Raw genomic sequence first — 14,380 nt, forward strand, 5'->3', positions numbered from 1 at the left:
ACAGTCAGTATATAGTTTTCCCTATTTTACAGTAGCCAATCACATTTGGGAGACTCCCACAGGGAAAACGGATCCGTCGTAAAAACGGATGAAACGGATGGTAAAAACGGACACAACGGATGCAATGGATGCAGTTTTTCGACGGAAACATCAGGCGGATTTCCGGCGGATCCATTGAAATACTGGATGCGTTGCATCCGTTTTTCACTTTTTGGGACGCATCCGTCGCTATGTCGCGACGACGCACTGTGACGGCCGCAAGACGACGCTAGTGTGAAAGTAGCCTAAGATTATTCAATTTTCAATCTGCTTCATCAGAACGGAAGTAGAACATCACAATTGCATTTTTTTATTTCTATCTTGTGTACCCTCAGCTCCTGTTCCTACAAAGCATAGACATAAAATGGCATTCTTTGGCTGGCTCGCATCTTTTATACTGCTTATGATTGATGCAGAGCATTATGGTGAAGCTCGCGTGGCCACGCTTAATGCAATTCACATGCTCACTAAGTCTTCAGCATTGTGTGAGATGCCGTCAGATGTAAATTGTCAGAATTTGTATGGAACAGCGAATTTCTAAAAATTTGACTCGAATTTGACCCGAATGTGATCGTCTGTGGCTCACCTATAGTAAAAGCGTATCTAAATTATATCTTAGGAATAATTGTGATTGGGCAATCCTATGGCCCCTCTCAAAATTCATACTGTCAGTAAACATGAAGTACACCTTTCCTGTTTTGCATCCCATAGATACCTTTTTGATGCCATGATTATAAGTAATATTGGTATGTGGCAGAGTATAGAAGACATTTAGCTGTCAATCATACCTGCCTTTCTGAAATGGCTTTCTAACATTCAATGTGGTAGTATGAGGATCATCAAATTAGGTCTAACAAAACTAAATCCCATTAAAAAATGTATAGTTCATTAGCTATGCGTTAAAAACTTAACCCTAACACAAACAAGACAAAATACACAAATATATTGGTTACCAAATGAGTCAGATAAGAGCTCTTGTTTGTTTTAGCCCTATATGATACCAGGCATTCATGGGTGCTAAAAATACCCTTAAGGTACCGTTACACTAAACGACTTACCAACGATCACGACCAGCGATACGACCTGGCCGTGATCGTTGGTAAGTCGTTGTGTGGTCGCTGGGGAGCTGTCACACAGACAGCTCTCTCCAGCGACCAACGATCAGGGGAACGACTTCGGCATCGTTGAAACTGTCTTCAATGATGCCGAAGTCCCCCTGCAGCACACGGGTAACCAGGGTAAACATCAGGTTACTAAGCGCTGGGCCGCGCTTAGTAACCCGATATTTACCCTGGTTACCATTGTAAAAGTAAAATTAAAAAAAAAACCACTACATACTCACATTCTGATGTCTGTCACGTCCCCCGCCGTCAGCTTCCCACACTGACTGTGTCAGCGCCGGCCGTAAAGCAGAGCACAGCGGTGACGTCACCGCTGTGCTCTACTTTACGGCCGGCGCTGACAGTCAGTGCGGGAAGCTGACGGCGGGGGACGTGACAGACATCGGAATGTGAGTATGTAGTGGTTTTTTGTTTTTTTTTAACTTTTACAATGGTAACCAGGGTAAATATCGGGTTACTAAGCGCGGCCCTGCGCTTAGTAACCCGATATTTACCCTGGTTACAAGTGAACATATCGCTGGATCGGCGTCACAAACGCCAATCCAGCGATGACAGCGGGTGATCAGCGACCAAATAAAGGTCCTGATCATTCCCTACGACCAATGATCTCCCAGCAGGGGCCTGATCGTTGGTCGCTGTCACACTATAACAAGATCGTTAGCGGGATCGTTGCTACGTCACCAAAAGCGTGACGTTGCAACGATATCCTTAAAGATATCGTTATGTGTGAAGGTACCTTTAATCATTCCCTGTGATTCTTACTAATTAGTCTCGGAGGTTGGCACCCTAATTTAGATGAATACGTTTTCCCCACTCAATGTCGACTTTCCCTAAACAGCCCTGTATATTTTTAATAGTCAGCGTCAAAGGTAAGTGGAAAACGTTATTAATATTACTGTTTCCTTTAATAGAAAATTTGCACTTACTTCTAGTACCACATCAGGGAAATATTGCTTGATAATTTCATATGATTTCCCACTCATTGCGTAATGATATTTTTCAGCATTAACATTAAAATCCGAAGTAATTTCAGAGGCTGAGGTTATGTTATGTTTCATGGTGCTCTGAATAAAAAAGGCATTCAATTATGTATTATATACCATTATTGTATCACAATCATAGATGGACTTAGGACAGTGTTCAAGATAGCCATCTAAAGAGATTGACAGTCTTAAACTTAAAGGGAAATTCCACACTGGGACATTTTATGGTACATTAATAAGATAGGCCATAAATGCCCAATATATGCAGGTCTCATTGTTGGGACCCACATCAATCCTGGCGTGTACTGTTAGGAATGGATATGTCACTATTTATAAACTGCCCCTTGAATTCCTTTCAATTACTGTTTCAAAAATTGACAAATTACGGTAGTCATTTTTAGATCTTCCAAAGTGATAGTGCCTGAATCTATTGGACATTCATGGCATAGCCTATTGATATGTCATGAATCTTGCAGAAGGGAACACCACTTAAATGTTTTAATTTAAAAATATCACAATTTACATATTAATATAATCTAAAAAAGTCAACATTGAAATACATTGTGCTATATATCATAAACAAAACTGATCTAAATTATATTTGTTGATTCTGGGACCATTTGGAGAGTTCCTTGGTAGTCACACTCGGAAACGTAACGACCATGGTTACAGAAAATGCTCGCTGATGATAAGTGTTATTTTCATCTGGATGTGCAGTCCATAACTGCACATCCAGTTGAAACTATTGTGGTGCAGAGAGTCACTGGCTCCCTGTGCCACAATAGTCTATCAGAGGACAACAGATGTTGTCAGAGGGTCACAGTCAATACAATGACAGCACTGCATTGCACCGCCTGTGCGGGACAATAAAGGAGAAGGAAGAAGAAAGAGCCAATTGTAGTGTGACCCTAGACAACTGAGACAAAGAGGCTGTTTTTTATTTTTTTTTGTATTTTTATATGGAAAAGATCAGTATGGCAACATTACAAATATATTGTGCTCTATTCTGGCCACTTTGTAGGCGTCTTAGGCCAGAATGTGGACATTTACGCATGTATGAGATCCACAATGGGGGATATTAGTATATGATGGGAAGAATGAAGGACATCACAAGTTTATAGGAGCGTGAATAGGGGACACAATAGGTATATGAGGACCAGAAAGGGTGACATTATAAGTATCTGGTTGCCAGAATGGAGGACATTGTAAGTGTATAGGGTTACAATGGAGGACATTATGATAGCCAAAATGGGGGACATTACAAGTATACGTAGGCCAGAATGGTGGTTTTTATAAGTATATGGGGGCTGGAATGGGAGAATACAGTAAGCATATGGGGTCCAGAATCAAGGAATCGAGTATATGGGCACAAAATTGGGGACATTATAAGTAAATGGGGACCAAAATCGGGGACATTATAAGTATAGGAGTGCCAGAATTAGGGACATTGTAATTATTTTGGGCTCAGAATTGAGATATTATAAGAGCATGGTGTCCAAAATGGGGGACAATACAACTCTATGGATGCATTTCAAGTGTATGGGAGTCAGAATAGAAACATTTTAAGTGTATAGGGAATAGTGATGAGCGAATATACTCGTTACTCGAGATTTCTCGAGCACACTCGGGTGTCCTCCGAGTATTTTGTAGTGCTCGGAGATTTCGTTTTCTTCGCCACAGCTGAATGATTTACATCTGTTAGCCAGCATAAGTACATGTGGGTGCTGCCTAGTTGCTAGGGAATCCCCACATGTAATCAAGCTGGCTAAGAGATGTAAATCATTCAGCTGTGGCGATGAAAACTAAATCTCCGAGCACTAAAAAATACTCGGAGGTCACCCGAGCATGCTTGGAAAATCTCAAGTAACGAGTATATTCGCTCATCACTAATAGGGAACATTACAAGCATATGGCAGCAAAAAATGAGGGCCAGAATGAGAGAACATTAAAAATATATCTGTGCCAAAACAGAGGTCATTCTAAGTGTATGAGGGCTGGAATGATAGACATTTCAAGTTTATGGGGTCCAAAATTGGGAGACATAATAAGGTGGCCAGAATTAAAACCATTAAAAGTATACAAGTGTCAGAATGGGGCACATTACAAGTATATGGGGGCCCAGATCGGGGAACATAATAAGTATATGGAAGCCAGAATTGGTGAATATGTTTGACAGTCAGAATTTGGGAAATTATAAAATGTTTGAGCCAGAATAGTGGACATTATAAGTATATGGTAGCCGGAATGGGTGACTTCAATAGTGTAAGTGGCAGTGCACATCATGGTAAGAGTGCTGGCCACAATAGGGGAAATTATTAATGTATGGAGTCACAGAGGGGGCTATTATTAATGGATTGGGACAAAATGGAGGGCATTACTAATGTATGGGACAATAATGGAGGACATTAATAATGTCGTCCATTGTGTCCCTTTAAATAATTTTCCCAAACCTTGTTAATGTCCACCATTGTGGACCTATATCCTAAGGGCTAAAATGGCGATGATACAAATGTAACAGGGCATAAAAGGTGGATGCTGTTACTGTTTGGGGCAGAAATGGTGTATGCTGCTACCTAATGCTTCCCACTGGGGAGGGGGGCATTACTAGTGTGTTTGTGTAGAAAGACAGACATTACTACTTTGTGGAGACACAAGGGAGAATTTTACTATTGATTTCAGTGCCACAAAAATTAGATATTAGCATTAGCACAATTTGGAGGCCACATGGAGGCATTTCTATTATATGGGGGACACAAAAGGGGGACATAACTACTTTAAAGTATTTTCATTTTTTGGGATACATTTTGTGTAGGGGTGCTAAAGGAAGCAACTGTTACTGTGTAGAGCACCAGGGCGGCACTATGTTGCTTACCTTTTTCATCCAGTGTAGTGCAGAAGCGGGGAGAAAAGTGGTGAGGGCACGCTAGAAGTAATCTACAGCGCTCCTATGTATAGTGTCACCTTACCATTTGTAATATTAATCTTAGTAATGTGGAATTTCTTAATGATTAGTATGGTAGTCTTAATTGGTCACCACTATATAACCTGATAATATATGGTCATGATATGTGGCAATATTTGACCCTTGTATGTGGTATTATTGGAATATTGGTCTTGGTATAGTTAGTTTTGTTTAGTTACAGGATGGGTGTTATATTCAGACGCTGTAATGTGGTATTATATGGACTTGATGTGGCATTGTTTTCCCCTTGTGAAATTGGTCTTGGTATAGTGAACTTTGCACCGTGTCAGTATAGGGATGAAAATATTTGTCATTGGGCAACTGTATAGCTATTATTAAGAAGCATTACTTAGAAAATTGTTTTAGTGCTCTATTTTTTGTGAAATTTATACAGAGGGTGAACTCATATGTCTTTCTATGCTTTGGCAATGCCAATGTGGCCCATGTATCTGACCAACTTGCTGGTTGGGGTATGATGCCCAGATCAAAACTTTGCTCTAGTGCCAATAGGACCCTGGTCACACTACTAGCAAGCTAGCTGAGCTAATACAATAACATACAACATATAATAAATTAGATAATAAGGTGAATTACAATGTGCACATTCAGATGTAAGGATTTACAAAAAAAATTTTTGGTTTTAGTAAACAAAAACACAGTAAAGATTATTTTCACTGGCTACAATTAGTGTTGAGCATTCCGATACCGCAAGTATCGGGTATCGGCCGATACTAGCGGTATCGGAATTCCGATACCGGGATTCCGATACTTGGCGCGTATCGGATACCGGAATCGGAAGTTCCATGATTCAAAATTCAGAAATTCAGCCAATGAGAAAGATTCCAAGTGTGGGCACATCCTGTTTAGCATGGAGGGCATGAAACTACTGGCAAGGCTGTGATTGGCTGCTGAAATGATGTCATGATGCAGTTTAAAAGTCGCTGGCGCCATTTTGCGATCACTCTGCTGTGAATTCAGTTAGTGACAGGACGCTGTTTGCTGACTGAGGGACAGTTTAGAGATAGCGATTTGCTTCTTTGTGCTTTCCAAAGGCTAATTTAGCAACCGCTGTGTTCACCTACTATTCACCTTGCTTTTGCCTTGTAGCGCTGTTTTCACAGCGATCTGCAAGGTCTCTCTGTGTGTGTGTGTGAGTGCAGCCCACTCTCTAGTCTGAGTGCAGCCACATAGGCCATCCATAGCTGGTTGTATTCAGTTCAGGGAGGGTGGTTCATTGCCTCATACTGTCCTTTTTTTTTTTTTTTTTGAAGTAGTGCAGGCTGCTGCACATTTTTTCAAATAATTCCTATTAGTGTCTTTCCACCCGTCTCCAGCTAATTTGTGGAAAAACACTACATAGGATAAAGTAGAGGAGGGTTTTTGGGCCTTGCAGCGCCGTTTACGGCTGTCTGCACGGTCTCCGTGTGACTGCAGCTCGCCCTGTAGTCTGTGAGCAGCCGTAGCTTGGTTGTCTCCAGCTCAGGATTGTTCACTGCGTCATACCGCCAAATCAATTTTCCTTTTTTTTTAAGTAGTGCAGGCTGCTGCACATTTTTTCCAAAAATTCCTATTAGTGTCTTTCCACCCGTCTCCAGCTAATTTGTGGAAAAACACTACATAGGATAAAGTAGAGGAGGGTTTTTGGGCCTTGCAGCGCCGTTTACGGCTGTCTGCACGGTCTCCGTGTGACTGCAGCTCGCCCTGTAGTCTGTGAGCAGCCGTAGCTTGGTTGTCTCCAGCTCAGGGTTGTTCACTGCGTCATACCGCCAAATCAATTTTCCTTTTTTTTTAAGTAGTGCAGGCTGCTGCACATTTTTTCCAAAAATTCCTATTAGTGTCTTTCCACCCGTCTCCAGCTAATTTGTGGAAAAACACTACATAGGATAAAGTAGAGGAGGGTTTTTGGGCCTTGCAGCGCCGTTTACGGCTGTCTGCACGGTCTCCGTGTGACTGCAGCTCGCCCTGTAGTCTGTGAGCAGCCGTAGCTTGGTTGTCTCCAGCTCAGGGTTGTTCACTGCGTCATACCGCCAAATCAATTTTCCTTTTTTTTTAAGTAGTGCAGGCTGCTGCACATTTTTTAAAAAAATTCCTATTAGTGTCTTTCCACCCGTCTCCAGCTAATTTGTGGAAAAACACTACATAGGATAAAGTAGAGGAGGGTTTTTGGGCCTTGCAGCGCCGTTTACGGCTGTCTGCACGGTCTCCGTGTGATTGCAGCTCTATCCGTTGTCAGTTCAGCCCCCAAAAAATAAATAAATAATAAAGTTCACCAAACACACCAGTTACACCACTTTACATTTGTGTAGGCCACATTAGCTCATATTCAAGTCTAGTCCACACTTTAGAAAATTAGTGTGTCTTATACCTGTTAGGAGGAGTTGCTCAGGAATAAGCACACAAAGCCGTTAGTACTTTTCTGCTTATCTTTATCAGTCAACCAAGATGAAGAAGGCAGTGAGTAAGGCACGTGGGCGTGGGCGTGGGCGCGGAGCAGGGAGGGGACGTGGGGATTCTGTGCCTGCTGCGGGCACCGGTGAGTCATCAGCACCCACTTTCACAAGGGAACAGTCGTTCATGCGCAGCTTTGTCGCCGAGCGCCGTACACCGCTGCTGCGTGAAGACCAAATTGAAGCCGTTGTGGGATGGATGGCAGCTAATGCATCAACTTCCATTAGTGCCACATCCTCTCAGACACAGAGCACTGGAGAGCAGCCATCTGTCTCTTCACCACCTGCAAAATTGCCCAGGCAGACAGAGATCCCAGGACAGGAGCAGTCTCTACTTCTGTTCTCTGAATCATCTCTTGGCTTGGAAACAGGGGGCCAGCCAAGCAGCATTGGAGAAATGGAAGAAGAGGCAGGGTGCAGTGATGCCCAACAGCTTTTTCTGTCTTCCTCTGAAGAGGCGGGTGGGCCAGTGGCTCCGGTCACCACATCGCAGGCCGCATCAGCTGATGATGACACTCAGGTGCCACTTACTGGTGCGTGCTCTGCTGCTGAGACTACCCAGGAGGAGCAGTTGGGGGCAGAGGGTAGTGTAGATGATGAGGTCCTTGACCCATCTTGGCGTCAGGGACAGGAAGGTGGTGGGAGCAGCTCTGAGGAAGAGATTCCCCGTACGGCCCAAAGAGGGAGAGGGAGGGGGAAGACTGTGGATCCTGCAGCCTCCGCTTTGGCACCCGTAAGGAGCATGTCTCTTCCAAAAGTCAAAAGGGGGGCTCCCAAGACTTGCAGTGCCTGGTCCTTTTTTGACACAGTTGCAGATGACATTTGCTATGTCAGATGCAAGGTGTGTCATCAAAAAATCAAAAGAGGTCAAAAAGTCGCCAACCTCAATACCTCCAACATGTGGAAACATGTGCGCAACAGGCACCCGGCGGAGTTAGACAAACACACTGAAGAGCTAGGCCAACCAACAGCGGCAGCTACCACCTCTTCAGCTCGTGTTGCCTCTTCCTCTAGCTCACACGCAGCTGGTTCGGCTTCCTCCCAGGATCGCCGTGGAAGAACCTCTGGCCCTGTTGTCCAGAGACCCGCTGTCATTCCACCCGCAGCACCACTTTCCCAGTCAACCACACACTCCCAGCCCAGTCTACAGCCATCGGTAGTACAGGCATGGGAGAAAAGGCGGCCTTTCTCGTCAAACCACCCACGAGCACAGGCTCTGACTGCAGGCATTGCCAAACTTCTGTCACTGGAAATGCTGTCATTCAGGCTGGTGGAGACTGACAGCTTCCGTGACTTGATGTCATTGGCAGTCCCACAGTACAGTGTGCCCAGCCGCTTTTACTTCAGCAGGCAAGCCGTCCCTGCCCTGCACAAGCATGTGGAGGGACACATAAAACACGCGCTACTGAACGCCGTCAGTAGCAAGGTCCACCTCACCACCGATGCGTGGACCAGTCAACATGGACAGGGGCGATACTTTTCCCTCACTGCCCATTGGGTTAATGTAGTTGAGCCGGGTACAGACCGTGCGAGTGGCGCAGGACGTGTCCTGCCCACTCCAAGGATTGCAGGAATCCATTCTGTACGCATTGACTCCTCCTCTTACACCAGTTCCTCAGAATCATCGCTGCAGGAGCCGTCACAGTCCACCTCCACATGGACCCGTGATGAACGTGTACCTGTTACGACCGACATGAGCACAGCCGTGGCCAAACGTCAACAGGCCGTCTTGAAATTAATTTTTTTGGGGAATCGTAGCCACACAGCGCAGGAGCTCTGGAATGCCATCAAGCAGGAGAGCGATGTGTGGTTTGAGCCAGCGAATCTCCAGCCAGGCATGGTAGTGTGTGATAATGGCCGAAATCTGGTGGCAGCCCTGGGCCTCGGCAACCTCACTCACATCCCATGTCTGGCACATGTGCTCAATTTGGTCGTGCAGAGTTTTTTGAGGGACTATCCGGATCTTGATGCACTGCTGCACAAGGTCCGCCTAGAGTGTGCTCACTTGCGGCGTTCCAGCACGGCAAAAGCGCGCATTGCGGCTCTGCAGCGCCGACACCGCCTGCCGGAACATCGCATCATATGTGACCTACCTACCAGGTGGAATTCCACGTTACATATGTTGGAGCGGTTGTGTGAGCAGCAGCAAGCTGTAATGGAGTACCAGCTGTATCAGGCGCAAAAAAGTCGCAGTCAGCGCCGTACAGACTTCACAACCACAGAGTGGGCCACTATGAAGGATGTCTGCCAGGTTTTGCGTCCCTTTGATTATTCCACGCGGATGGCGAGTGCAGATGATGCACTAGTCAGCATGACTGTCCCCCTTATCTGCCTGCTTGAAAAATCACTGCAAGCGCTAAGGGATGATGTTGTGGAAGAGGTGGAGGATGAGGATTCACCACTTCCATCATCTTCTGGACAGTCAGCGCCACGTGGTTCCTCACAAACGCGTAGGCAGGGGACAGTTTGTGAGGAGGATGAGGAGGAGTCAATGGAGGAGGAAGACATCCGTCCAGAGGAGGGAGTTCCCGAATTGTCCAGTACTCAGTGTGTACAGCGAGGGTGGGGTGATGACGAGCGGGCAGAGATCACGCCTCCAGCTGGGGACAGCGTTTCTTGGGCAGTTGGCAGTCTGCAGCACATGGTGGATTACATGCTGCAGTGCCTGAGAAACGACCGCCGCATCGACCACATTCTCAACATGTCTGATTATTGGGTGTTCACCCTCCTCGATCCTCGCTACCGGGACAACGTAGAAAGCCTCATCACACCGTTGAACCGGGAGCGAAAAATGCGGGAGTACCAAGACACACTGGTCAGTTCCATCATCTTCTCCATTCCAACTGAGAGAAGTGCTGCTAGTGCATTCCAAAGCAGCTCAGTGCGTCCAGGCAGTGGTGGAGGCTCTGCACAAAGAGGGAGCAGAAGCAGTGCCTCTGCCCAAGGCAAGACCAGTATGGCCCAACTGTGGCACAGTTTTGTGTGCCCCCCACAAAAGTCTACACCATCACAGACGGCTCCAGTCAGCAGGAGGCAACGGTTCCGTCAGATGGTGACAGACTACATGTCTTGCCCTCTTGCTGTACTCCCAGACGGCTCTTCCCCTTTCAAGTTTTGGGTCTCAAAGCTGGATACATGGCCAGAGCTAAGCCAGTATGCATTGGAGGTGCTGTCTTGCCCTGCGGCCAGTGTATTATCGGAACGTGTCTTTAGTGCTGCAGGTGGTGTACTAACTGACCGTCGCATGCGACTATCCTCCGATAACGTTGACCGGCTTACTTTCCTGAAAATGAACAAGGCCTGGATCTCGCAGGAATTTGCCACTCCTCCTCCTGATTAAATAATTAGGTCACTGTATACGTTATCCAGGTCTCCTGTTGTGTTCATCTTTCTACCACCTGAACTTAAATTCCTGGGCTCCAACACCGCCAGTTGAGGCTCAGACGTGCCGTCTGCACAGTCAAAACATACGACCCAGTGTTATTGGGTTTCAGTAACGTCAGCTGATCCCCAGCTGTGTAGCCGGCAATGTGTCATGCGACCGCCATGCTGACACAACAACTGAAATGTAAGGGAATCTGTCCCCCCCCCCCCCAAGGCGTTTGTTACTGAAAGAGCCACCTTGTGCAGCAGTAATGCTGCACAAGGAAAAAGGTAGCTATTTTGGTTTTGCTCCTTGCACACGCAAAACTTAACACTTATAAAATGTGTCCACTGATACCGTAAAACCGTCCCGGAGGTGGGACTTTCCTTCGTAATATGACGCAGCACAGCCGTCATTCCTACCCCCCCGGCGCCGCGCCCCGGCTCCTCAGCGTTGTTTGATTCCGTCCCGGAGCCTGCGCTGTTATGTTATCCCGTGGCCAGGCACACTTAGCGCTGCCCGTCTTCTGGCATCATTTGATGTCAGGCTGGCTGCGCCTGTGCGGCCACGCTGGCCGAGAGCCCGCCTCGCAGTGTCTTCTGATTTAATCCCACTGGGGGCCTGGGATCTATGGACATGCGCAGTGCATATCTGAACCTCCACCTCTCACTCATCTCCCTATGGCTTCTTCAGACTGTTCGGTGTCAGCTGGTCCCTAATAGCATGCCACGGCCGTGACACCGCACAGTCTGAAAAAGAAGCCGTAGGGAGGGGAGTGAGAGGTGAGGATATGCACTGCGCATGGCCATGGATCCCAGGCCCCCAGTGGGATTACATCAGAAGACACTGCGAGGCGGGCTCTCGGCCAGCGCGGCCGCACAGGCGCAGCCAGCCTGACACCAAATGATGTCAGAAGATGGGCAGCGCTAAGTGTGCCTGGCCACGGGATAACATAACAGCGCAGGCTCCGGGACGGAATCAAACAATGCTGAGGAGCCGGGGCACGGCGGCGGGGGGGTAGGAATGATGGCTGTGCTGCGTCATATTACGAAGGAAAGTCCCACCTCCGGGACGGTTTCACGGCTTCAGGGGACACATTTTATAAGTGTTTAGTTCTGTGTTTGCAAGGAGCATGATGAAAAGAGCCACCTTTTCCTTTTGCATCTTTTGTGCTGCACAAGCTGGCTCTTTCAGCTACAAACGCCTTGGGGGGGGGTTAAAGGTTCCCTTTCGACTTTCTCAGGCTTCGGCCTACATTGTGTTCCTCTGCTTTTCCACCTGCCCCTGGGCTCCAACACCGCTAGTTGCCGTCCAGAAGTGCTGTACGCACAGTCAACAGTCGCTCCTCTGTTATTGGGGTTCAGTAACGTCAGCTGTTCCCCTGCTGTGTGTGTGGCAATCCCTCCTACCTCCTCCAACCTCCTCCAACCTCCTCCTCCTCCACCTGTCCCTGGGCTCCAACACCGCTAGTTGCCGTCCAGAAGTGCTGTACGCACAGTCAACAGTCCCTCCTCTGTTATTGGGGTTCAGTAACGTCAGCTGTTCCCCTGCTGTGTGTGTGGCAATCCCTCCTACCTCCTCCAACCTCCTCCACCTCCTCCTCCTCCACCTGTCCCTGGGCTCCAACACCGCCAGTTGCCGTCCAGAAGTGCTGTATGCACAGTCAACAGTCGCTCCTCTGTTATTGGGGTTCAGTAACGTCAGCTGTTCCCCTGCTGTGTGTGTGGCAATCCCTCCTACCTCCTCCAACCTCCTCCTCCTCCACCTGTCCCTGGGCTCCAACACCGCTAGTTGCCGTCCAGAAGTGCTGTACACACAGTCAACAGTCCCTCCTCTGTTATTGGGGTTCAGTAACGTCAGCTGTTCCCCTGCTGTGTGTGTGGCAATCCCTCCTACCTCCTCCAACCTCCTCCACCTCCTCCTCCTCCACCTGTCCCTGGGCTCCAACACCGCCAGTTGCCGTCCAGAAGTGCTGTATGCACAGTCAACAGTCGCTCCTCTGTTATTGGGGTTCAGTAACGTCAGCTGTTCCCCTGCTGTGTGTGTGGCAATCCCTCCTACCTCCTCCAACCTCCTCCTCCTCCACCTGTCCCTGGGCTCCAACACCGCTAGTTGCCGTCCAGAAGTGCTGTACGCACAGTCAACAGTCCCTCCTCTGTTATTGGGGTTCAGTAACGTCAGCTGTTCCCCTGCTGTGTGTATGGCAATCCCTCCTACCTCCTCCAACCTCCTCCAACCTCCTCCTCCTCCACCTGTCCCTGGGCTCCAACACCGCTAGTTGCCGTCCAGAAGTGCTGTACGCACAGTCAACAGTCGCTCCTCTGTTATTGGGGTTCAGTAACGTCAGCTGTTCCCCTGCTGTGTGTGTGGCAATCCCTCCTACCTCCTCCAACCTCCTCCAACCTCCTCCTCCTCCACCTGTCCCTGGGCTCCAACACCGCTAGTTGCCGTCCAGAAGTGCTGTACGCACAGTCAACAGTCCCTCCTCTGTTATTGGGGTTCAGTAACGTCAGCTGTTCCCCTGCTGTGTGTGTGGCAATCCCTCCTACCTCCTCCAACCTCCTCCTCCTCCACCTGTCCCTGGGCTCCAACACCGCTAGTTGCCGTCCAGAAGTGCTGTACGCACAGTCAACAGTCCCTCCTCTGTTATTGGGGTTCAGTAACGTCAGCTGTTCCCCTGCTGTGTGTGTGGCAATCCCTCCTACCTCCTCCAACCTCCTCCACCTCCTCCTCCTCCACCTGTCCCTGGGCTCCAACACCGCCAGTTGCCGTCCAGAAGTGCTGTATGCACAGTCAACAGTCGCTCCTCTGTTATTGGGGTTCAGTAACGTCAGCTGTTCCCCTGCTGTGTGTGTGGCAATCCCTCCTACCTCCTCCAACCTCCTCCTCCTCCACCTGTCCCTGGGCTCCAACACCGCTAGTTGCCGTCCAGAAGTGCTGTACGCACAGTCAACAGTCCCTCCTCTGTTATTGGGGTTCAGTAACGTCAGCTGTTCCCCTGCTGTGTGTATGGCAATCCCTCCTACCTCCTCCAACCTCCTCCAACCTCCTCCTCCTCCACCTGTCCCTGGGCTCCAACACCGCTAGTTGCCGTCCAGAAGTGCTGTACGCACAGTCAACAGTCCCTCCTCTGTTATTGGGGTTCAGTAACGTCAGCTGTTCCCCTGCTGTGTGTGTGGCAATCCCTCCTACCTCCTCCAACCTCCTCCACCTCCTCCTCCTCCACCTGTCCCTGGGCTCCAACACCGCTAGTTGCCGTCCAGAAGTGCTGTACGCACAGTCAACAGTCCCTCCTCTGTTATTGGGGTTCAGTAACGTCAGCTGTTCCCCTGCTGTGTGTGTGGCAATCCCTCCAACCTCCTCCACCTCCTCCTCCTCCACCTGTCCCTGGGCTCCAACACCGCCAGTTGCCGTCCAGAAGTGCTGTATGCACAGTCAACAGTCGCTCCTCTGTTATTGGGGTT

At 48.3% G+C, this 14,380-nt stretch overlaps 1 protein-coding gene across 1 annotated transcript in view; it reads right to left on the reverse strand.

The window, feature by feature from the left end:
- LOC143808068 (putative cation-transporting ATPase 13A5) overlaps window positions 1-14,380 on the reverse strand; it is a 642,074-nt gene that overhangs the window by 285,391 nt on the left and 342,303 nt on the right. Inside the window, exon 20 of the mRNA XM_077290325.1 lies at window positions 2,087-2,224. Coding sequence (XP_077146440.1) covers window positions 2,087-2,224 — 138 coding nt within the window. The remainder of the gene's footprint in view (window positions 1-2,086; window positions 2,225-14,380) is intronic.

The sequence above is a fragment of the Ranitomeya variabilis genome, chromosome 2, assembly GCF_051348905.1.
Source record: "Ranitomeya variabilis isolate aRanVar5 chromosome 2, aRanVar5.hap1, whole genome shotgun sequence".
In the NCBI taxonomy this organism is placed as follows: domain Eukaryota; kingdom Metazoa; phylum Chordata; class Amphibia; order Anura; family Dendrobatidae; genus Ranitomeya; species Ranitomeya variabilis.